Here is a 26263-nt window from a genome sequence, read left to right as displayed (position 1 = left end):
CATTTGTACTCTGCTCTCTCTAAGAGTGGGCCCAGCCTTTGGACTTTGACTCACCAGTGACTTTTTGCTCTCTGCCTTGCTAACAGTGTTTTGGAATCGTAGAGTGGTGTACCTCTTCCTATTCTGTCTTTTTCCCTCCCTTTTTCACAACCTTAGTAGAGTGCAATCTAGTTAAGCGCTCACCTCTGTATGAAAATAAGTGGTGTTTTACTGTGATTTTCTAATAGGGAAAAAGGGGTGTATATATCATAATAGTAACTGTGTTTAGAATATTTTACAATAAGAGTGCTGGAGTGTTTCAACTGTGTGTTTTTAAATAAATAATTATATACTTTGATACCAAAGTTCTGGTCAGTGTTTGCTTGTATTATTGTATCTGAGTGCCTATTGAGTATACTTTGCATACTGCCTAACTCTTCTTGAGGGAAGTCTGACTGCTCAGCCACAGCTACCAGGTAAATCTGGGTGGTACAGACTGCTAACAAGTGGGTTTACTGCCAATACCTGTAGTCTTAAATCTTTTGCTGTGGTCCCTAAGGGAACTGCACAGGTTTCTGCCTAACACCCAGCTAGCTGCTTTACAGATGTCTACAATGGGACATGAGTCAAAGGCTACCTCTCCCTAAAAGCGCATGGAGCGGTTGAAGACAAGAAACTAAAGCCTAGTGTAACATAATTAGATTACACCAGTGGTGCACATTTAAAGAAAGTAAAATAATTTTATTCATAAAAATATACAGACAAATTTAAAGGACATTAGAAAACAATTATAATTGTGTTAAGTGGCCACAGTCCTGAGGTAGCATGTCGGTGAAACACTCCAGATTCTCGCAGTTAAGGATATTAAATACTGCCAGAACTGTAGCAGTGTTAATCTGCCCAAGTTGTAAGGTAGAGGTGGTGTAAGACTTCTTACCTTGGGTCTCCCATTATTTTGCATTTTTGTCAAGCACTGAAGCTGGAGATGAGAAGGGCCTTTACCCTTTGTGCCCAGGGCAGCAGCGACTACTGCTGATTGAGCTGGAAGATTTCCCATGAGAATTAAGGGTTCGTCCTTGGGCACCTTGTATTCATTATCTAGGGCATTGGAGATGTGGGGATCGGAATGAGGTTTTCCCCAACAAGCTAGCGCTTCCTCCATGACCGACAATTCCATGGGCAGAGGAACTTTAGACTGCCGTGATGGCAGTTTCCTTTGGGAGGAATTCAAGAGCCTGCATGGCTTTAGTGACAATGTCATGTAACACTTTAGAGGGTGAATGAGTGGTGCCCTCCTCTAAATCTGAGTCAGTTTCCTTTGACATTTTCAGTTTTTTGGGTGGAGGAGCAGGGTCCACATTGTCCACTGGTACTGTTAAAGGGGTGGGAGTAGGGTCGCCTGGAACTGATCCTTGCGGTAGTACTGGTGACATTATGTCCTTGATGCATTGAACCAAGACTTCGAGGAAGGGCTCAGCAAGCTTAGTTTCCAGCAGTGTTAGTGATGTCCTTTGCCATTTGAGAAGGGCTAAGTAGAGGTTCTTCCAATCTAATAGGAGAAGTAGAAGAATCAACCCTATTAAGCGGTTGGCTAGGATTGTACATTTTCAACACCACCAGTTTAGGCACCTGAATGCTGGCTAGAACCAGTTGGGGTGCAGGTTGTGATGGGACCAGTACAGGTTGACCCAAATTGTCCTCAGTCTGAGGAGAAAATTGAGGCAGAATGTGAGCAGTGTGAGCTCTCACAGGAGTGCTGAACGATTGTTCTGATGGAACAGTAAAAGATGTGGAAGCGTCAAAGTCTTCAGAGTCAGAAATTAAAGTTGAATTGTCTTTCTGGCTCTCCGGTACCAAGCCCGAGACAGAAGCCACAGGAGATTTCTTCCATTTGTGTTTTCAGTGAATTCGGTACCGGACTAGCCCTTGAATGAGAGTGCTTATGCCTTTTATGAGAGGACTAATGACATTTCCTCTGTACCGAAGAGCTTACAAGCTCAACTGTGGTAGTTGAGGGTAATACCTTTTCTTTGGGTACCGAAGTACCAGAAGTTTTATGTGCAGAAGCCGACTTGGCTTTGTCCAGTACAGGGGAATCGGAATGGACCGAATCAACAACGGAGGCGCAAGCCTCTTTGCATGTACCCTTGCCTGTTCGTTGTACAGAGGCAATAGAGGGTTTTGCCGGTACCATTGTTATTTTGTCCGGAGTAAATAACTCTTCCGGTACCAGGCGGGTCTTCTGTGACCCTTTCCCACCTGGAGGTACTAACACTTTCCCACCTGGAGGTACTAGTGCTTTACCACCCAGAGTTACTTTTAGGTGAATAGGCCGGAGGTTTCCCACTGAATGGTCCAGTGTAGTCTACGGAACTGAGGAGGCAGTCTTCCCTTGGGTACCGACAGCCAGTGTCAAAACGAGTACCTCTTACTGATATCAGCCTCCCTCTTGTTCCGAACGAAGTCCTCGGACAGCTTCAGTACCGGTCCCAGCTTGGACATGGAGAGAAGGCAAGTCCGCAGAGACCTTGGCTGAATTTCATAGCAAAATATGCAGGTACTCACCAGATGATGTATACCCAGACAGCATACGCAGGCATTTTGGGGATCGGCCGCTGAAAAATTCCACCGGCAACGGGTCCACTGCTTGAATCCTGTTGCATACGGCATGCGTTGAGGAAAGCACCACAAATAGAAAAAAATACAATAAAGAACCAATCGCTAGGAAAAAAGAGATGGACAGGCAAAAGAACGCCCAGAAAAGGGAGTTGCGGCACAGCAAAAATTCCGAAATGCCCAGTAGGCGGAAAAACAGGAACTGGGTGTGGACCGTTGGAGACGTGTGGGTCTGGCACGCGGAGAGACGCACACGTGACGTAGGCCCTTCCCCTTCTAAAACTCTTAAAGGGACAGCTATCTTTTTCAGCCAGCTTTTACGGCCGCCCGAGGATGCAGGTGTTTCCAACCAGTTGGGACGGAGGGAGAGCCATGGCGACAGAGAAATTCTTTCTCTGGTAAGCTAGGCTCCAAAATCTGACAGATATAAATTAAATAGACTGTGGGCGAGCACACACCCCAGTCGGAGAACTCTCTCCTTCTTGGTCATATTTGGTAGTACCCCCTTCGCATTCAGTCTAACTTATATGTACGTATCAGTTGCTATCCCCCACATGATACATTTTTTCCAAAGTTTTAAATCGATTAAGTGTGTCATCTGCCCCTGATAGATCTAGGCTGGAAAATAGATCTCTGTCCCCGCCTCAATAGGTTTTGCTTGCAATAGCGTCATAATAAATCCATTAATGGAGGACCCCTTCTGTGCTTGAAATGTTAATGCTGCCTATTTGTTTAGTTCTTTTAGGAGCAGCGACGATTATACCCAAGTGCACACATCTAAGAGAGCAATAAGTCGATCATTTTCCTGATCATCTTTTACCTTTTTGTAGATTGGAAGAATTTGGGCAAGTTGCCATGAACTTGGCATCTTATCAAACTCTTTTTGTTGGTTACTGTGGTGCTCAAAAGGGCATCGTCATTACGTGGCACACTATTTCAAGCTGGGTAGTAGTACGAAGCAATTTGTGCTAACCAGAAGCACCGAACAAGCCAATCTATTCAGCCTCACTCTGTTCCCCAAAAGGTCACTCCTGTTGGACACTCCATAAACATAACTCAAGCTCACAAGTGAGGCCCACAAGGAAGGGTGCCTGCATTTGAATTTCCTTCCCGGGGCAATCAGTACAGTCATCCAGGAGTCGGGCAGGGTTTGTTTCTGCTATTAAAAAATACCATTCACCTTAAAAGTAAAACACGATGGTCTTTCAGTGTACCAAACATGAGCTATGAATAGGCTTCGTTTAACGCCTATTCCTTATTTCTTCTGAAGAAAACGTACAACATCTTTTTATATGCTATAATTACTATAATAAAGAATAAATGGTTATCAAATAAATGCCCCACTTGAAATGCCTTTCTTTGCAGCGCCCTAGAAATGAATACCTCCTCATTAATAATTAAATGCATGCTGTTCCATTGCATTCACATCTCGTAAGAGTACAGCCCAGGGGAGTGAGTGAAGGGTAAACAGTAGCAGCAGCCTTATTATATATGCATAGTATCAGACGTCCACTGGCCAGGCAACATTCGGTGGTGGTGGTGGTGGTGGAGGAGGGCTCTGTGATTTCTGCATCGTCATGGAAAGGAAAAGAGGGCTACAGTGTGCACTGAATACTACTTACAAACTGAAAACAGAGAGGAAAAACCAGGAGAGTAAGCATCTGGCGGGTTACCTTGAAACAACAGATCAAAGCAAAAATTAAAATCAGCCATACACGTGGACACAAAGTCATTGAAATCCTGAATATCAAAGTAGCAGACATGTTTCTGATAATCCACAGACAGATTGGGCGTTTGCAAGTCCTCATTGTGAGGAATCGTGTCCACATGAGCAAATGGGGGTTGGGTGGCCAACATAGTACTAGCAGTTATACACGGGTAAATAAAGAAAAAGGAGGCACATGTTAATATAAACTTCTCTTTTTAGATAACTTTAGATAACTTTAATGCAAAGATGCAGGGTCCACATATGGACACTATCTCTCATTCAAGGATGGAAAAAAGCTGTTTTTGCTTGCCAAAATATGCATCCTATTCTTAGGAAGGTGGAGAGGAATTACGGTGCACGCAGAAAATACGTACAAGAGGTTCCAAATGGTATCTCCTCATGCCGGTATGAAGTGATTATCATCTGGATCCCTGCATAACGGCAGGATTTCAGCATATTTTGCCCGCATTTTGTCTGAGAGGGAAAAGCAGTCGAAATCCATTGAAACTTTAAAGACACAATGGGGGTCATTATGAGTTTGGTGCTTGTAAATCCAGTGGGAGACCACCAAACGGAATTACTGTTACCGGCACTCTGTATCTGCCGGAATTACCGGCAGATTCCGAGTGCCAGTAAAGATACGCTAATCCCCATTGCATATAGTCCTATGGGGGGCATTGCCGGTAAAGCCGGCTGTTTTTTGCCAGTTGGGTGCCTGCTTGAGGTAAATCAGGCCTCCTAACGGCAAACTTGGTGTGTTGGTCCAGAAACATGCCAGTAAACTGAATTGCTGCCACTTTCATTTCAGACCGGCATACTCATAATGAGACCCAAACACGTCCTCCACCATAACTGCCACTGCGGCCTCCACTGAAGACCTCTGCCATTGACCTGTGTGCAGGGCAGAGGTCACTTTCATTTCACTGCACAATGCGGTGAACGCAATTGAAAGCCAGATTCCGTGCCTTTCACCGGAGCACACAGACTTCATGACCTGTCTCCTCTGCCAAATATAGTCTGCTCAGAATGTTGGTGAAGAGGGACCATCAGGCAATAGGTCAAGCTCCTTCATCTGGATACTATGGGGCCGCTAGAATGAACCTGCACATTGGATAAAATAACACCAAATCACAAATGAATGGAACTCTGCAAGTTAAAAGGCATTCTGTGATCTTTAGAAGATCACAAAACACCAGGTTGAAATGAAACATAGTTGGCTTGGAGCTGTTCTAGTCCTTTTAATACATTAAATCAGACCAAGTTCCCGCGGAAGGAAGGGTACTAGGTGGGGTTCAAATACCGAGAGGCATGGTCATTTTCATTGTTGAAGTGTTAAGATGTTGTACTGTATTCTCCTTGTCATGACTTAAACCAACAAAGATTGACATTTACATTTTTTTAAAAAGAAATAAGAACTAAAACATTTTTATGAGAAACACCCATATTTAAAGAGGGCAGGTTTTGGATAGGTTTACAGATTTTCGAAACTAAAGAAAGAATTTAGAACATGTGGGTATTGCCTACAGATTTTCTCTTAGCTCGAATGGAATTTGAATTCTAAAAAAGTCAAAATAGCTGGAGTGAAGCAGGTGGGGCAGCAGTTATCTACATAGGAATGCCAGTTTAGCTGAGTTGTCTCTGGGCTGAGAGAATTGGACATCCCTCAGACACTGAAAGCAGCCCATTGTAGATTAGTCATTTACTCAGCGCATGCTAACACAATGCTAATTATGGGTAATCAGGGGTAAGACCTGCTGCCTCTGCCAAAGCCCTTGCAATCACGAGTTAAATGCAACTGGATCTTTCAAAGTGATCAAGGAACTGGGGTGGACTAACCTTGTAATCAGTATTGCCAAAGCCAAGAGGGGGAAATAATTAAGCAAGGAGAATGTAATATACCAAAAGGGAGAAGTCTAATAAGAGAAAACTATGACTCGCATTGCCAAAGCCAAAAGGGGCCAATAGTTAAAAGTGGATACAACTCACCCAAAGAGGGATATGTGACAAGAGGATACTGTAACCAGCACTCCCAAAGTAGGCTGAGAGTCAGAACAAGATCATGTGAGTCCTAGAACAAGAAATCCTGTGGGAGAAAGTTGTAAACTACATTGCCTACAACCAATAGGTTTTGTAAGAAGAGATAAGAGACTGCAGGAAGAAGGCCCTCCTTGTAGAAAGGATCAAGGAGGAGAGAAGTATAACCTGCATTGCCTTTGGCAAAGAGATCTATATGAGGAGCACTGTCCTTTTTGTACAATATACATGTTGAAGTTGTGAATTAAGTATTGTGAAAATCATGAGACTGAATTAAGAAGCAGTTGTTAATACAACTTCAACTTCCCCCTTCAAGATTTCAGTGTGGCAAGTTGGGAACAGACCCCACCACAGAATACAAGTAGTAGTGATATGAGTTTTTTATCCTGGCAGGTGAGTACACCAGGAAAGGGACAAATAGTGGTTAATCCTGGCAGACGAGTGGACCAGGAAGAAGGTGATTTCAAGTACTGCAATGTGTAGGAAGGTTGGGGTGGAAAAGGAAAAGATCATTCCAATAATGTGTTTTGATGAACTGGTATAAAACCATACTGACAAAAGTGTTGTTTATAAAGTAGAAATGTAATGAGATACAAAAGTAGTTCACTTTTAAAAGCCAAAGACATTTATACTGAATTTCGGATTGACATATGAAGAGAGGATCATTTTGTTTTGCCAAGCAGAGATTGTTTCAAGAATGAACAACCCTTTTTGAAGCCGATAGGCACTTTGCCAAGGGAAAGACATATTGGAACTGTTTGTTCCACCCGAAGTAGAACTTGGATAGTGAAAAGAACTTTCCTAAACTTGATTGTTGGTTTGAAATATGATGGATTGATTCAAGGGAAGGGGATCCAACCCAGGTCACAAGGATTTCGGTGTATAACATTTGATATTGAAATGTACCTGTCATTTTTGTGAAGTTTAATCGCCAAGTTGTTACTATATGCTTTTATTGATGTATGTATTAGTGTGAGGGACAGTTATTTTGGACAATAGGTCATCTTCCTTTAGCTCTGGTTTGTTAGTCTATGGAAAGGTAGGCATTCTTCTCATCGTTTATTTAAAGAAAATTGCGACTTTTGAGAAAACTCCATCTATGTGTCCGCCTCACATTTCTGACCCCTCACGCTACCTTGATATTTTGGTGTACGGTTCAACCTGGAGAGAGTAACTACAACATCTCACAGCTGTCCGCAATCAGCTGGGGAAAGTTCACCCAACCACCAACCCGACTAAACGGCATCTCGTCCAGTAATCAGTCAAATATCTGTGTTTCCAGGTGGGAAACGTTGAGGTACTTCCCCCGAAAGTGAATATCGAAGCAGACCAGTAACTATCCTGACCTATGATAAAGGAGGACATACAGGCCTTTCTAGGTCTGGTTGCATATTACTTCCACTTCATCCCAAACCTCTCAGAAACAGCAGGCTCCCTGACTGACAATTGAGGAAGGGGTATACCAATGTAGAGTAGAATGGCAAGGACCAGAACTTCTTTGATCAACTGAAGAGAGCCTTGTGTAGAAGCCCCATTCTAATTATGCAAAGAATGTATTCTTTAGGCAGATGCCTCTACTGTTGGACTTGGTGCAGTATTATTGTAAGTAGAAAACAGAGAAGAAAAACCAGTAATGTACACCAGCCACAAACAGTACAGTAGAACACAAGGCGGGTGCCAAACAAACTAAAAGATTTTCTCTCCCAATGGTTCGATGTCATATCATCGACAACCATTTTTTCGACTGGTGTTTTTCCGAAAAACATTTGCTGAAAAAACTCATCGCCATTTTGTATTTTTTGGGGTTTCCCCCTCCAATCCCCTGCTCCTCCAATTTTTTACTGTTCCTGACCCCTGGCCAACCCTTTATATGCCCTTTCCCACCCCGCCAGATAATTTCGATATGTTTTTTCGGCAAAAGATTTTTGGAAAAACACCCATCAAAAAAACTACTGTCGATAATTGGACGCCATACCCTCCCAATACCCTCAGGCAGATGGTCGACAGGTAGAGGGGGAAGAAGAGGAGGACTTAAAGGTGGAGGTGTGTGAACTAGCCTGGTCAAGAGGGGATGGGACCCCCTCTCAGACAGGGGTGGGAGGTCTACCAGAGTGAAGTCTAGAGCCTGCTCTATCCCGGAGTTGGATGATGTTAATGGAGAGGACCCCAATTCTTTCCCACGCTTGTGCCTGGATGCATCTAAGCAGTACACCTGTAACTCTTGCCATACCTCCTTTATAAGATGCTTGCCAGTGTATTTTGATTTCTCCTAGTGAAATTGTGCTCCAAGGCGAATTGAGGCAGAAATATACAAATCGGAACAAGAATTCCATATCACCCATCAGCAAGGAGGCCAATTGCCAAGAGACCAAGACCCAACCACCTGCGACCAGACCTACGGGAGGCCTCAGTCTGCTGAAGCAGAAAATAGAAACAGCAGAGAACGAGGGGAGTCACAGTGGCACATATGTGCATCAGAGTAGAAAGACGCACAGTGCTATCCCATGGCTGCAGCAAGCTCCTGGATCCGTGGCCAACAACCCTAGATGCACAGGGGCAAATAATGGGGAAACATAAATGCACCACACAATGGGGCACATCCTTGGTGCAAGGAATCAAGCCCCAGCCTCAAGTATGAGGCCTCCAGGGCCACCAATGTTGTTCCACTGCAGACTCGTGCTGAGGAGGCGGGTCTTAGCCCCCTATTTGTAATCTTGGTGGCTTACAACCCATCCGCAGTGGGGAAGGCAGGGCCAGATTGGCCATGGAAAGAGAACCAACCCATATAGGTGAATGGGTATATAAGGACGCAACAGGCAGCAGAAGTGTGAGCTATTCAGGTGAGGTCAGAGGAGGAGGGGTTGGACAACCAAGTTGAAGCAATGGCTAGTGAGTGTTAAGTGATACTGCAGCGTGAGAGTGCATGTTAGTGCGGCGGGTGATGTTAGAAGTCTCAGTGTAAAAAGTAATTGGGAAAGGAGGGTGGCTCAGTGGATGGAGATACTAAGCGTTAGAGTGAGGAGGGAGAAGCAGTTGGAGGAGTAGTAGTAGTATTGTTCAACGAATCTGGACAATTCGCCCCTTCACCCCAGAGGTAAGCAACCCCCCTTTGAGGCTAGGGAGATGAGCCTGCTAAGCAAGACCATGCCTAGAGGTCTGGCCAAGTGGGACCTCACTGGAAGTGACTCCCCTTTTGGGGACAAGGATTCCCATTCCATTAAGTAACTCACACTCCAAACCACCCTGTCTGCATACATGGATGTTGGAAAGACTTTGGCAGTCCCTGTACAACCATAATCAACAAAGATAGAGTGAAAAAATTATTGACTTCTGGTAACGCTGAACCTCGTCTGAATGCCATGCGCAAGAAAGACGGGCTCAATTCCCTTTGTTCCAATGATGTGTATAAGGAGAGAGCAGATTGTGAATGGAAAAGAGACTCTTACCGAGGAAGGAGTGCAAACGCTATGCAGAGGTGAATCTCTGTAGCAACAAGGTCCCTTGAGCAGAGCACATCAAGCCGCAGAGCCAGCAGTGGTGTGAGCAAAGCGAGACCCAGTAGCTGGAGGCTAAACAGTGGGTGCTGTGACCAAGCAAGAGGCTCTGGTCAGGGGAAGAGACACAATGGGAAGATAGTCTTCTCTGATGGAGCGACCACTGAAGGGCAGTGGTGGGTCTGGCACCCAGCACCTGATGCTGAGACCAGAGACAAGAAAGGAGCCCTGGTTCCCGAGCACCACGCTGCAAGCACCTTTTCCACTGAGAAAAGGACTGATCGGTAAACAGATGCTACCAACTTGTGGATACCGGTGAGGTCTATGAATGTTGGTTTCCAAGAGTACCGAAACCGACACAGGTATGACAAACAGTGTGAAAGAGAAATTAACATTGAATAGCAAGGCTGGAATAGCCGCTAGACGCATGAGAATGTAAGAGAAGCTAACAAGCACACAACCCCACTAAAACAGAGTGAAAGAGATACAAACATTGTATATCAAGGCTAGAATAGCCAACAAGGCTATTAAAGATAGATGGACACGCGTCCTATGGGGTACCAAGTAAAAAGGAAGGTGAATGTTCTGCATTAAGGCGAGCAAAAAGCATGAGGCCACAGGAATTTGCAATACCTGAGCAAGCAGACACCCTATGTTATGTTAGGGTTATGGAGGAGGTTCAATTAAAAAGAGAGAGAGAGAGAGAGAGAGAGAGAGAGAGAGAGAGAGAGAGAGAGAGAGATCTCTCCACCCCACCACAAGGGCCCATAAGAATTTCAATAAAAAATCCTTGAACCGCCTCTGAGGGATCCTACAGTATGCGCTTCATCAACTATACAAGGGGTACAAGGCCATAGGAGCATACACTTGGTTTCCTTTGGCAAGACCTAGGTATCCGAGGCTGTGGGGCTCAAAGAGCACAGGATGTGACATCCGCTAGCTCTGTAATTGGTGGAATTGATGCCATTGGGATGGTTCCTCTCGAGCAGTAAATGCCCTCACCTGCTAGCCACTAATCTGACCGAATGTATCAGGTTTGTTTATGCCTGAGGAACACAACATGCCAAAGAAATGCTGAGCCGACAAGTGTATTGGTTGGACAAATAACTTCACAAAAGATGCTCACATGGGAGTCAGGAGAAATGTGCGTCATGACAAAAGCCATGTTTTAAAGACACACAAAAAGGGCCAGAAGAGCGAGGGCCATGAGCGGAATTGAGCGAGGGTGATGAGCAAAAGCAAAATATCTACTAGGAATATTTCAAATAACTTGCACTGTAAACATTTAAAGTGCAATTTATTGTAGTTTGACTTATTATTTTTAATTAAATTGAGAAATATTACTGTACATTATCACTACTGTTCCTGCAGCTTTTAGGTGGTTTTCACAGAGATGTACCATTTCTATTCAGGAATTTGAGAAACCTTTCTGAAGATGTACACATTTTTCTGCAGTTAAGAACTTTCTCTGGCTATAATAGCTCCAATACTAACCATAACTGGAGGCCTGCATCATAAAAACAAAACATACCTACACACCACAGTGTGATTGGTGGTTGCTTTGAATTTGGAAATGAATTGTGAAATATCATATTGCCCAGAATCTACCATACATTACTTTGGTACAACTGTGAAGCTATTTTCTTATGTCTTAATCTGAGGTCGCTATTAGTCGACGGCAAGGACATTAGAATGGATTTGAATACATGGATTGTTTTATTCTAAACCTGTAGGGGGAGACAATATCACTTTGACGGATCAATGACCGATCATTTCAAAGGCAATGACAGGTATCCAGCTACTGAGAGTCAAAACATTTAAAAGAGCTTTAACACTATTTGTAAACATATTATCTTAAATCACCGTCTTATAAATGGCTTGTTGAAACTGTGCATAAGAGCAACACTGCCCTCGGATCTTTGCAGCTCTCATTGGTAAACTTACCGACTGTTCCGAGCTGGGTACCAACACCTCAGTGTCTGAAACGTACGTATTTATATTTGATGCCTTATAGCACAAACCTAGCTCGAGAGAAGTGGAGCACTTAACAACAAAAGGGTGCCAACACTGGCTGTGGCATTGTACACAGGGGCCCAGTACTGATAGGGGTGGCGGAAAGAAGAGCTTGTATTCGTCCGCCAGGTATTGTTGAAAGAATGATAGTGCGCTTTCCTGTAACCAAAGACGTGTCAAGCCCAGAAGGCTTTGCAGACGCCATGAACCACCCTGCATTACTTTCAGTAACCATGTCTACGTGCAAATGCATCCCCACAGGAGCACGGAATAATTGCTACTTCGAAAGGAGGAGGAATCGCCCAAGGAAACGGCATCCTCAACGGTGTAATGCATCCCTTTCTAAATAGTAAGCTCAGTCAAACGTTCCATGCCTAGTTTCCATGTCAAGTGTAATTGTGGCGGTAATGTCACAAAAGGACAGTGTCTGATTAGTCGGCAAGGTGGAGACAGAGAAAACCAGGTTGCAGGCTGACTTTGTAACACGGTGCCTCTGTTTATACATTTAAATACCCTCATTATCTCTACACATCTCCTGGGGAGTTGCAGGTGACTCACACTCCACCAAAGAATAAACAAGCCGGCATACATGGGAAGTGCCACTTCTAGCACCATGCCCTGAGGAGCATCGAGGCGAGGCTACAACACTCTCCTAATTAATCGCCCGCAGAAGACGGAACACAACCTGCAACTGCAGCCATATCTTCAGAGCGCAGGAGCTCTTCCGTCTAAAATAATGCTTGAGAAGCCTTCAAGTGCTAAGCATGATGCCTCTTTGTATGCTCAAAGGCAGACGATGTGCCTTGTGCTAGAAGGTGTGGGAGATGGCTTTAAGCAAGCTTTTTGCCAAATGCAACATATTTATAGAAAAAGAAATTAGCAATAATGAGTAGGGGTCACCGTTCTGTTTTCCAACTTCATCACAACTATTCACACCAATAGATTGTGGTTCAGAAGGGGTACCCTGAAGAGCTAATCCACGTGCAGCCATTCCACCACAGCTGTTCTGGTCATGCTCGAGTCCATTGCAATTCTCGCTGGCGCACAGTAAAGTCTGTGTAGAGATGTTGCTAGTATTTCCAAGTGTGGCCCTTGCCCAAGAGGATGTCAGCAGGCTTCACATACTCAGATGGTGGTCATTTGCATCTTAAATAGGTTAACCCACTTTCATAATGCTCCATATTGAAAAGAATAGGCCAAACACTTAACTCGGCTGAGCCCGTCTAGTAAGACATCTTAGCAGCTGCTTTGCAGTTTGACAGCATATTTCCAAAATGATATGTGCATTCCTGCTAAAAGCCTGATGGACCCAAAGTTCCAGCAGCCAGGGCCTACCCTTAACCGTGGGCAATCTTGATCCAACATTCTATAATTGTGCAGTTAGAGAGCTTGGTGGCCGATGAAACTCTAAATTCATGCCATGTCTACTTTTGACAATGGTGGCCTACGGGAACATACAAAACCTTTCACTGTCAAATTATTGTCAGCTTAGTTGCTAGTGACTCATTTCACTGACAGGTCCTTATAAGCATCAGTATCTATGACTGAGCATCACCTAAAACAATAATTTGGACTGAACCCACAAGCCACCCTTTTGATATCCCTGTGAAGGCTCGTCACCTTCTCCAGACAACAGGCAATCTCCCCAGTGAGTTAGCTGGGAACCACTGCTCCAAAGCAAAACCTGCCAGGACAATGGAGAACTCACAACAGAGAGCCAGATGCGGTGCAGGCAAGAGAGAGGGGATAGTTAGTCTAATCAGGAGCTAAGCACCAATCCACAGATGGGTTCCACTATCTTGGATAGTTCAAGGGTTTCCACACTTTCTGTTCACCCTTTCCACTTCCTGCAGACAATGAACTCTGGGACTGACATATCAGCCAAACACCCTGAAAGATCAGTCAGTATTGGTCCCCTTACATAAAGTTTGAAGGGGACCAACTTCTGTGGCAGATTGTGTATTTAAGGAGGTGAGACCACCCACTCTTCTGAATCATTTTTGCACTACTGAATAAGGATTTCACCTGGAACATTGATAGGGGTATATTCCGCTCCACAGTCCTCTTCAATTACGGTGAAGGAAAAACTTCCAAGGAAGGAGTAAGGCCATTAAATCAATCATCCCAGAGGAACATTTGGGGTGATCTGTTGGCTGGATAAAGGCCTACAGCAAGTTGAGACCACTGGTACCCAGGAACCTTCTTTCTAGTGGTGACAGAACCTCAAGTTCACTCCAGAACCTTTCTGCATAACAAGGAGCCACCCACAGCCCCTTTAAACCCTGATCAGGGTTCCCCAGCAACCGGAAGTCAAGAACCAGCTCTGGGTACTGTTGGCCCACTTTGCCCCATTTTCAAGCTGGCTGAAACATTTTGAGGCACTTTTTGAGCCGCTGATTCAATCCACTGCCTGTCTGCTTTCCAGCCGTTAGAGCCCATCAACCCCGAAAAACCATATTGCATCACTGGGCCTCTTCGAGGCGACTTGATCACTTTGAGATACCGATTTAACCATTTGACCATTGCTTGCCTGTTCTTCACCTGATTTGCGACGATCACGACTATGGGAGGGCACCATATACCTGGTCTATCTTGAGCTGACATTTCTGTCTAGACATACACGATTCATTGGGAACAACGGACTCGAATGTCTCACTGCTACTCGACTCATTGTCAAGTGCCTAGAAGTGTGGTTCAATGTTGGTGAGCCACAATACCAAGCGTAAGAGGTGTATGAAGTAGTTCTTTCTCTTTGGCATACATTGAAGGCCCCTAGTGACCAGTAAGACACCATTCTTTAACTTTTTTGAAGACATTTTCAGTAAATTGACCTTGCTGTCGAAAATATTGTCAGTGCACTGCCGTCTGCAGACCCGGTATGCCCCTTTTCATTACAAAGTCTGCATATTCTGTGTCCTATCTTACACAAGTGGGTTATAGTGTTTTTGATTAGTGTGTATGTTTTAGTTTAATTAATGTCTCCTATTTGTATAGAACCTTTGTTGGAAATTCTTTTATTTTGGTGCCACGGTACTACTGGCGCTTGGACAGCCTCTCTGCTAGCTGACATCTCTCCTGAATTGTATAGCCTACCCTCAGCTTACGCTACCACAAGAAGCAAAGGGGATGTACATGTCAGGCTATGCCTGTTTCACCTTAATGATTGGGGTCACTACTGGTTTAGTAGAAATGTGGGAGGTTGAGTAAGAGTTGTATGGATTACTGATCCCTGAACTCCAGCAGAGCAGTAGTCTTTTCATCTCAATGTGATTTACTTCCAATTCTCCTATGTTATGCTGCCTCTAGCCCAGTGACATTGACACTATCAAGAACCCATTTCCACTTCATTTGTCTTATTACATTCATGACTCGATAAGCGAGTCAGACCTGGGAGACATGCACCTTGGCAGTCACTTCAAACGAAAATGACCTTATAGGCCTCTCCCCTGTCTCCTGACTCACTATCTGCCCTGTTATTTTTCAAACTCAGTAGCAGGTGATATGACCATGGCATGGGCAATCTAATTTACTGATTTTCAAAGTAGCAGGTTATATAGCAGAATGTCGCTTTAGCAAGGCGTGTCACTGATTAATACTTTAACTGAGATAACTAACGCATTTGTAGCTAGTGTGATGATTCACCTACTCTGGTCACTTCTCCCAGAGGGGAGCCCTTTTCCATGATGCTAGGGTGGTGAGGCAGCTAACCGATAGTCCCCCTAGACGTGGTAAGATGCAGGTAGACCTCATGGGGAGGGGCTCCCCTACTTTGGACAGTGACGTGTGCCGGCGACAAGGCCTCTGTAACACTCACCCACAGGGCCATAATAACTTGCAAAACCTTCTGGGGTATAAAGCTTTTATTTCCATGATGGGACTTCCTTACTCTTTTACCCTTGAGACCCTGAAGTTCATAAAATCTGTGAAGAGTTCTTCTGAAAGTACCAATGCATACTATTATCATATCCATTCTTCTAAGTGTTATTCCTGATGTTGGTGAGACGGTTAAGCTAGACTGGTTAGGTAATTCTAGCCTTTCCTTTAAGACCACTAAGAAGAAGAGCAGTGAATAAAGACAGACAGCGCATTTATAAAGTGTGGAAAAGACTGTTACGAAGAAGAATTTGAGAACGCTACAGTCAAGCAGGAAGAACGCTCGGCCAGCTGTTGTCAATGGAACTGACGTTACAATGGGGCTGTCCCAGTTATTCAAACCAAACAGCAAAGAAGGACTGTGTTCTTCATTGTCTTCTGACCCGTCCAGCAGCGGTCTGTGATTCTGGTATGATGAAAGCTGTTGTACGTCCAAAAGGAGAACCCAGTGAGCGATGGAGCCGGCTCGAAGACGCAAAGCAGAACTTGGGCTTCTGGAGACTGCAGCAAGGCACGTTTCCAAAGATAAAGAGACAAGCAACGGGCCGCCCAAGAAGTGTTCTACAAGCCGATTAGGAACCAGCACAGTAAACCTGGAGAGAGGGAAAGGTGGTGAGACGTCCGTCAACTGTGCCGAGACCGCTAGCAGTAATTGGCCGTGGAGAGAAAATGGATGCACAAGTAGAGTGGAAGAAGAAGTTGAAGTAGAGAGAGTGGATGCGTTGCCCCTGGTGAAACTGGTGAAAAGCTCCCCAGGTGAAGGTAACAGGAACAAGTACAAGTCCGAGAGGGGGTGGGGAAGATAAGAGACTGTAAGCAATGAAAACGCTGAAGAAGTAGTAAATAGTTTGAAGCCCAATTCCCTGGACAGTTCCACAAGAGTCGAGCATCGAGACGGACTCAGGTAGCATTTTCTTTGTCTCACTGGGGGAAGGATAAAGAATATAAAGAAAGATGGATGTGTTGAAACCTCCTTAAAGGAATTACACATTTTGTTGAAAGGCACACTGGAGAACCAGCTGAGAGAAGTGGGTCATTCTCTTAGCCCCACGAGGATCATGTAGTATGGTCTTGTCTTGTTGTGGGTTATGAAAAGCCCAGAAATGTAGTGGAAATTTATTCTGGGAAAACCTGACTCTTAAGGGACACGTTACATGCAGGAGAACTTTATTTTTGTTTATGATAGCGATTGGGATAGCGTTAGAGCTTTTGACTGGGACAGTGCCTTTTGATTTGGACTTTCACAGGCTTCCTGACGAGCACCAGAGTTTCTTTAGTTTAGGTAGGGAAACTCCATTAGAGTTAAGGACAGAAAGGATTACCTTGTTTCTTTAAATACAAGTTTATAGCAACCATCATGGCACCACTTGGTCAATCTCATAATACCTTGTCGCCACACTAGCCAGGAGGACTTGTGGTAACTACCGTAACAGCGTTTGTGGAGCCGTCATAGTTTACGGTGCATGTTGACTGCAGGTGGCTGGTTATAAAGTATATGGCTTTAATTGTACTTCTCTGCTTGTGCAGGAAGCCATCATCATTAGGGAGGCATGCATTTACCAAAATTGTACGGTTAAGTCCTGGTACTGTCTTGCTAACTTGCCACTGTTTTGATGGTAATGTGCAAGAGGCAAACTTCTTATGAGTTAAAGAGGCATTACAGTTGCACAGTTACAATATTGTGACAGTTCTGAACATGGCACACACATCTAAATGTTGTAGCCTAGTTATGTGGATCCAGATAAGAAGCACCCCTGCAAGAGACATCAAGTCTACTCCTCATCTTCGTGTCCTTTAATGGGGCATGTGAATCCCAGTACTCACACTCGAGAGAAAGTCAGAGGATTCTCTCATGTAGAGATTAAGCATTTAATGTTCAGGTTAGTAGCTGATGTCATAAAGGACAAGGGGCTCACAGGTATGAAGGCTGGGAGATTGACAGACTGAGTCCAATTTAAAATCTAAACACCCATAAGACCCCTTGGGGTAAGAGGCAAATGGGTATAATACACTTTACTACTGCATGATTGACAATATTAAGTTTTGCCTTCCTTCTTTAACAGAATATTATGTGTTGGTCAATGTGAGACTACACCACCTCTGAAACGTACAACTATACAGGGTTATCATAAGCATACCAACGAAGGAATAGAAGAATGCTGAGAAATGGATGCCTCCAAGCTATCTGACCAAGCCTAATGCTCTTGAATCACTTGATGCAGAACTTATTACATCCTTGAAAGTGGAGTTTACTTCATCTATGCTGGCTTGCCATTGTTTGAAATCAACAGAGGAATCACTTCCAGCAAATGCTGTATACAACAAAAATTTGCAAAACCTATTTTTCATCTAAAATGAAGCATCTTTTTTCAATTTTCTTTTCAAATTGTTATTGGGTTTAACTTCTAAAAGGCAAAACACCGCTGGTTTGAAGATTATCAGAAACCCCAGTACACACAGGTATTTTTACACACACACAAACACACTCAGAACACGCATCAATAACAAAAAGAAAAGAAAAGACTTTACAGTGAGGAGGTTCGCAGGACCCGAGGAGGACGTGTTCATAGAATGGATGGGATCTTAGAAAGGTGTCAGGTTGGGAACGAGAGTGAGGAAGATGAGAAGATACAAACAGGTGGAGAGGAGACTCTGTCCTTGAGGAAGAAGAATCAGATGCTAAAAAAAGCGAAAGAGAGAATGATAAAGGAAAACAACAGCATGGGGTTGTGCGTCAAGAGATGACTTGAAAAGGAAAGGTGGTCATGCAAATTTCCCATGTAAAATTAGTTGAAAGTATCCTATTTAGGTAAAGACATTCATTGCCAGCCTTGTACATGTTAACACAGCTCAAAAATCTAAACATGTGTAAGAAAAAGATCAACTTTTATTGATCTGCTAAAAGGACTTTCACATTTTTCACAATGTCTCTTCCTTTCTCTTTATGTATGCATGAAAAACAGTGATCATACAAAACCAGTTGATACTTTAAAAAGCCTGCAAACTTTTTCACAGATCGTCATCAAGCAATCATTTCAAATGATATTTGGGAAATCAAAACAACACACACATTAGATCACATTGAAAATACATATTCTTCAAAACATAACAGCAAAATATGTTCATGCCCAGATCTGATGCCATATAGATTTGCTTCTGTCCTGCATTCTGCTACACTGATGTGTCAAAGAGAAGAAAATATTACTTACTGGTAATGTTCTCTCTATGGATTCCTTTCCCACAGATTCCTCATCTTTGATAGATCATCCCTGCAATACCAGCCACTCAGACAATTTCCACAGCAGGCCTAGTGCAGCTCAATGTTGTCCCTTTGACTAAATCACGTCTCTAATGTGGCACTGCGCGACTCTGGGCATAACGTTGGTGATCGTACTTAAAGCATGCATTACTCTTCCATATATCAGTTCCCCACCCTTTTACCCCATGTCTCAGCAACAGGGGGATGCATTCACATGCATGAAAACACAATACAATCGACTTTGTTTATTCTGCTTTATTCTATCAATCCTGTTCTTTTGTGTGTGGAATGATTGGGCAAACACTGCGTCATCAGGGACTAGGCTGGCAAGAGTGCCAACATCTTCTACCACTCACCCACAAGAAGGTTAAAAAAGCTTTCATAACGGGGAAGGTAGGGAGGGGGAGATGAGGAATCTGTAGGAGAAGAATACATAGAAAGAACATTACCAGTGAGTCATTTTTCATTCAATAGATTGAATTTTTCCATAGATTCCTCATTTTGATGTACCTCTCAAAGCAGTAATCAACAGCAAATACGGGCTGTAGAGTTTAGAAAAGATACGCGAGGAAGCCCACATGGAGGCCTGCAAAATATTCCTAATCAGCAAACCACTCTGCAAGGTTGAAAAGGCAGCCACACATCTGGTAAAGTGTGCCCAGAGACCCAGCAGAACCTCATTCCCTGCCCTCAAATAACATTCTGAAATACTAACTATCCAACGAGAGATTGTCTGTTTAGTCACTGCTCGACCCATCCTTGATTGTGAGAAGTGTGAGGTCTAGGATTAAGAGACGGACAAAGGGGTGGCATGTTGAGTGGCAAAAAACTTAATTCAATCGTACAATGGGGGTGGGGTGGCAGTTGGAGGAAAAGCTAGCTATCCCTAACTCTAATAGGGGTTTCCCTGCTTCAACAATACTAGCTAATGAAACGGTCTGTGACAAAATGTCCAAAATAAAGTTAGCTGTCCTGTGTCCTAATCCTAATTTATACCTCACAAGCTAAACTCAATATAATGTGACAATGGTAATGTCTCTTGACTGCCTGCCTGCAGCCCAGCTTTGTAGCTCAACACAAACGTTTCCCAAAAAGGTGTAGAAAGCAAACAAAAAGTTCCACAAAACTCAAACGGTTGATAACCTTTTCTGAGAGTCTCTCCACCTTATTCAAAGTGATTTCTGTCTCTTCAATGCTCAAGATCCTTGTCCTTGTTTGGCAGCCCCGTCTCAGGACCTGCGACAAAGAAAAATGGGGCATGTGGATCCCAGTACTCACACCTTTTCCAAGCCGTCTTGTTTGTCCCAGACCCTTTGTGAGCAGACCCAGCTTCTGGGTTACTGCAATGCGAAAGAATAGCCTGGTTGCTTTTCCCAGACTGTCAGGCACTCACTGTGAGGATCGGCAGGTGAGCAGGCTCTGCTAGCAGGTGGAGTGCTGCTGCAACATCAATCGGCTGGAGCTGCAGGCGTTCCGGGTAACCCGGACGACTTTTGTGCCTTCCATCCAGGGGGAAATGTTCTAGGCTTCACAGACAATACGGTAACCATGCACTACCTCAACAAGCAGGTGGTTCTGTAGTTGCTGCCCCTGTGTAGGGAGGCAATGTAGTTTTGGTTCTGGTTGCTGGACAGCAAAATCTCTATCTCTACAGTTCATCTCACAAGAACAGAGAACTGGTTGGTAGATGCTCTAAGCAGGCCGAACAAGGTCTCTCATGAGTGGGTGATCTGTCTGGAAGTCATTTTGGAGATCTTCTCCTTTTAGGCAACCTCAGTGGACCGGTTTGCGACAAAAGACAACACAAAGTGCAAGCAGCTCTGCTCAAAGGAATTTGCCCCAAGGAGGGCATTGGGGGACCCATTGTTGATTGAGTGAGTCTTCAACCTTAATGATCGGTTCCTTTTGATTCCAGTCATGCCGTGGGTTCTCGCGACGTTGAGGAAGATCTGGGTTAGTATTCTTGCTATTTCCTGGTAATCCAGAAAGGAGGAGGACTCTATCCCATCCTGGACCTCAGCCCTTAAACAAGTTCTTGAGAAAGAACAAAGGACAGGATAGTGTTGCTACAGGAGATTCTCCATGCTCTGCAACCCCTGGACTGGTGGTATTGTTAGACCTTCATGATGCCTATTTTCATGTACCGGGCCATCCGAACTACAGGATCTTTCTGAGATTTGTCATTGGGTAAGCTCACTGCCAGTTCAAAGTGCTCTGTTTTGGTATGACCTCTGCACCCAGGGTGTTACAAAACGGATAGCAGTGGTGCCAGCACACCTCCGTAACCCGTACCTCTCTCTCTGCCTGGCACCTGCTCCATTATGCCCTACAGCAATAGGGCTCTCCATTTTCCCTGGAGCTCAGGCTCCGGCTGTCGTGGAAGATGTGGTGGTCTGTCCAGGGGCTTCCTGAGGGAGGGTAGGCAATAGCCATGTTGCACCAATGGGATAACTCAGGCATCAGAGGTGATCTTCCACCTGCTGCAGTGCCCAGAGACCCTTCTTTGAACCGGAGAAGTATGGTAGAGAACTCAAAGAGGTTTCAAAGACACCAGCAGTGTCAAAGAAGTCTGGCTTTTCGCTGCCCCTTTGCCCCTGCCAGGGCGCGAAAACCTCTTCTGCCCTTGTTTGTCCTGGGACAACTGTGTTCTTCTCACAAAGGGAGTGTAGCGTCAAAAACTACCACTTCTCGAACTGGAGGAAGAGAATTGGCATTTGCTAGCTTGTTGTACCGCCAGTTCCAGAAATGTGGATGTAATTTGTTATTCTTTAAATCCCATGTCAAGGAACTCTGATTGCACCTCTGGTGAAAATCCGGAGCCTTGTAGATATGAAGTCTCCGGAGGGTCGCTGATGTTCCTAATAGACCTCCTGACACAATCTGCCACGTCAAGGCCTGTCTGAAGGTCTTGCCAAGCCGCCTCCTCGTCCACTATAGCCAGTAAGCTGTCCCTACTCTCGCTCTTTGGTAGGCGAGTGGCCGCTTCCGCGATTACCCTCCAAAGAATGTAGACCGCCTTCAGCGCCATGCTTCCTCATGAAAATCATCTTTGCAAGTGTGCCTGTTTTTCTTTTGCTTCCTATCTGTATGAAGGTTCGACGACAAGGGCCTCAAGTGGATGGTCGCGGGCCAGATTACAGGTCTTATGTGAGTAGAGAGAAAGGGCAGATCTCCTCTGGTCGATTTGTGTTTCTTTGTTAGCTCCCGGTTGATGTCCGATGTCGAGCAAGGGATCTGCAATAGTGTCACAAATGGATCCACCATTGCCACCTTAAACTGCATTGCCGTCTCTGACTGCTGTCCCTTGACAAAGACATCTATGAGTTTGTACTGCAGCAGGAGTCTCGATGGAGCTCTGAGCAGGGTGACCACCTTCTTGACGTCCTTATGGTATTGGTCCAACAGGTGTGCGCATAGTGTAGCCTGCTGCAGCTCGAAGTTGGGAGACGCATCTAGACCAGTTGCCATAAATGACATTTGTGATGTCATCTTTGATGTCCTGGGTGTTAGTCTTAGCAGTGCACGGTGGTGGTGCGAGTTATGGTTGCTTAGCTTATCATAACTGGCGAATTTCAGGGGTTTTTCGCTTTTGCTTGGAACCATAACGTCCCTTTAACAACGTTTTTTCAGTGAATTTCATAGGTTTTTATTAGTGCAACTTAACCATAATGTCTACGAACATCTGACTTCATTGCAGACCTTCCGGAGAGTGCCACATGACCATAAGCTGGCACGCGGCATGATGACGGGTCCGAGAACCCGTATGCACTTCACAATAAGATCTGTGCTTTGCGGACAGTTCGGAACTGCATTTTCTACTGGGAACTTTCAACTTCAAAATTTCCCTTGCACAGCTCCAACACCTATTCCTACTCATCCATTAACAATCTAGTACACAGTACATACTTTTTGCAAAGCTGCTATTTTTCTTAAAATAGAATCAGTTAATGCCATCCCTCCTCCCCAAGAGACACCACCACTGCTGTTATCAAGGAGCATGAGAAACACTTCCCCCTAACCTTAGAGTAACACACGCGCAACATTTTCCCCTGTCCACCTGCCCCTCCATATTAGTGTTTGGTGCCTCTTCCCTCATTTCTCGCCCCACCTTTCATTCTAAGCTCTCCTGCCAAAAAAAAAAAATGCATCCAAAAACAAAATAAATGTTCCTTTAGGAACCACCTTTCACAGTTAAAAAATACAACTAAAAAAAAAAAAACTTATACTCTCCATCTACTTTATATTTCTCAGTAAAGTACATAGACTCAATAAGAATTTCCAACATTTCCATTTGCATTTTGTGTTATGCTAATGGGAATATTGTGGCGTTCATCCTCCGTTACAGGGACTGGAACGGTGGATACCGGCCCAGCAGCCCAGGTTATCAGCCCAAGCAAAGCCAGGGTGGATAACGAGGTCTCTGGACCATTATCCCCCCATTCCAGCCCCTGAAATTGGGGATGAAAACCATTAGCAGCCTATGTTCCCAAAGCAGGAACCCGGGGTATTAAAGAAAGAGAATTTATCTTCCTATGCCAGGACGATTGTGGCGTCCCGGTGTAGGAAGGAAAATCCTTTTCCAAGATGGCCACCATGGAAAGGGAATGGCGGGGGTTCCATACAGGGACCCTCTTCGCTTTCCATCGCAGCCTGCAGAAGGCAAAAAGAGAACCCTATGACCATATTACCACAAGCAAATTTTTCTTCCCTTTCAAATCTATCATAATTTCGAATAACTTTACCACAAAGCCAGTCCCAGGTGGACACGGCTACTTTAATCCTATGTTTTTTCCCTTGTGGTCATGGCCCATAGCCAGATTGTCCGAATCATGACCTTATTCCATGACCCCGACAATCTGGCCACTGCCCATGGCCACAGGCTACCCCTCAGTCACTAAAGGTATACCGCTATTTTTTGTAGCTACATTATGACACTTGTCAAAAAATAGAACACTGGCACATTTCCAAAACAATCCTTGTAGGTCCTTGCCAATGCTCCTTACGCAAGTTTGATGGAAATCCACCCATGTTTTCTTTTTTCAAAAGTGTCAAATGTATGCACATACAATCGTCATATAACCTAGCCCCCACTTGACAAATCCATTCAGACTTTACAAAAACATTTGTATCTAGATCTATAATCTTTTTGTAAACCTTTGTGTAGATTTGTCAAATGGCACCACATTTATAAGCCTTTATAATATTTTGGGACCCCCCTCTAATTTTGCTCCCTCTTGACAAAATCCCACCAAACTTCGCAAAAACATTTATATCCCGATCTATTATCAGTTTGCCAAATGAAGTGTAGATTCATCAAATGGCACCTCATTTATAAGCCATTACATTATTTTGGGACCCCCCTCTAATTTTGCCCCCTCAGGACAGAATCCCGCGAATCCAAGATGGCGGGCGTTTCCAAAAATCTGACGCACTTCACGCTCTTCACCATCCAATCAGCGAACAGGTCGCATGTCCGCAGACATGATGCAAGCCGATTGGTTAATTGGTGTCCTGTCCGCGAAGCGAACAGGGAAGTGTGTCCGCGGAGCGGACATAGATATCACACATTTTTTGTGACCTACTTTTTGGTCATATTTTAAAAAACTACTGGACATATTTTCACCAAATTTACAAAAGCACGTTTTCGGGACCAAGCCGCTGCTCCTGCCGCAAATTTGGTGAAAATCCGCGGGAAAATTCTTGCGATTGAGGCTCAATTTGTCACCAATGAGGGAGGTTCTAGCGCATACAAAACAACTGACAGGTCTGCCCAATACCTGCCGTTTTTGCAAAAACAGTTTACAACAAGAATTTATATTCCATTTTCTGATGGTCTGCGAGGCACTTGCTTCTAGAAGAGGAAAATATTGAGACTTGTTATCACCAGACGCTATGAGGCTTATTCATGGAATTATGTGCGCCGAAAAACGGGCTTTGTGCGCCATTCTGCTCGCAAAGCCCCATTTGTGAAACAGGGATTTGCAGGCAGAATGGCACACAAAGCCCATTTTTCGGCGCACATAATTCCATGAATCAGTCCCTATATCTTTAACATTGGAGGAAAGGTGGACTTCATTGATAATTGGGGTAGAAAATAATCTATTTTTTATAGTCCTGCAGTTTTAAAAGATTTCTAACGTTTTGATTTTTTAAAATGAATGATTGTTCCTGTCTGAAGACACTCGACTGCTCCCTTTTTTTCCCTCGTTTTTTTTTTATTTGTCTACAAGGGAACGTAGGGATTGTGAAAGAATGAAAAGTTTGTAATAAAGTAATTCATGACTACAAAAAATAAAGACATTAAAAAAAACATTATTCCAGAGAACACATCTGAATGTCCTTTATTAGAGGAATTCAAAAGGCACAAATTAAATTTCAGAAGACCAACATTCAAGGCAGGAAGACCTATAAAAGGACCATCTACCATGACCAATGCCAAAAAGGCAAAAGAGCAGGGAAAACACACAGAAGACGACAAAGGAGTCACAACAAGATCATGAGGAATGAGGCAGTACAACAAGAACACCTAGTTATAAATCTATCAGCTAAACAGCTTTCTAAAAGCCTCATCTCAGGTCTTAATAAAGGTCTGTCTTTTTGTCCAGCCAACACCATGGACTAAATGCAAACAAAAACAGAAATCTACAAATTTTGCAGACGCCTAAAGTTAAAAAAAATACTTTAACACTTCACCTGCATTAGACAAACCAAAGGAACCAAAACCTATACCATCTGGATTAACTTTTGATATAGCTGAAAAAACAATCACCTTCTTAAAATTGGAAGGCATAGATGAAGACTACGATTTAGAGTGATTTGTATCAGAACAAGACATAGATACGCACATCACTAAAGAAAGCACCTTAAAATCCAAATCTAAATTCATGGCACAGTTGGCAGAAGATAATGCGATTGATCTCTTCAACCAAGCTGTAATACAAGATCTAAGATACAATTACCTACATAAATCCTCATCAAAATATTTTATCTGGAATTTGAAGAAAGCAAAGCTTTACAAGAATGTAGAAACAAAGATATTGTCATCAGAAGTGCGGATAAAGGTGGCAACGCTTTCCTTATGAATAAAAATTATTACATAGCAGAAGACAACAATTAAACAATCTTTGCTATCAAAAGATGGATTCCAATCCGTTACCAACTGTCCTTGCCAATTGGAATACATTAAGCAAAAATAGGCACACACTGGGTTTAATCAACTATGATGAATTTGATTACATGAATATTCAACAGCCAACAATGGGCACAATCTATTTTCTACCGAAAATC

At 43.9% G+C, this 26263-nt stretch overlaps 1 protein-coding gene across 2 annotated transcripts in view; it reads right to left on the bottom strand.

Moving 5' to 3' along the window:
• Nucleotides 1-26263, bottom strand: part of TTC7B (tetratricopeptide repeat domain 7B) — a 2178739-nt gene that overhangs the window by 556582 nt on the left and 1595894 nt on the right. Inside the window, exon 18 of one of the 2 annotated variants that reach the window (XM_069637452.1) lies at nucleotides 18247-18396. The exons of the other annotated variant lie outside the window; for it this stretch is intronic. Coding sequence (XP_069493553.1) covers nucleotides 18247-18396 — 150 coding nt within the window. The remainder of the gene's footprint in view (nucleotides 1-18246; nucleotides 18397-26263) is intronic. 2 annotated transcript variants of the gene reach the window in all.

The sequence above is a fragment of the Ambystoma mexicanum genome, chromosome 14, assembly GCF_040938575.1.
Source record: "Ambystoma mexicanum isolate Mex_15411 chromosome 14, UKY_AmexF1_1, whole genome shotgun sequence".
Taxonomy (NCBI): Eukaryota; Metazoa; Chordata; class Amphibia; order Caudata; family Ambystomatidae; genus Ambystoma; species Ambystoma mexicanum.
Note: the sequence above shows the minus strand (reverse complement) of the source record. Positions and strands in the feature narration are given on the sequence as shown.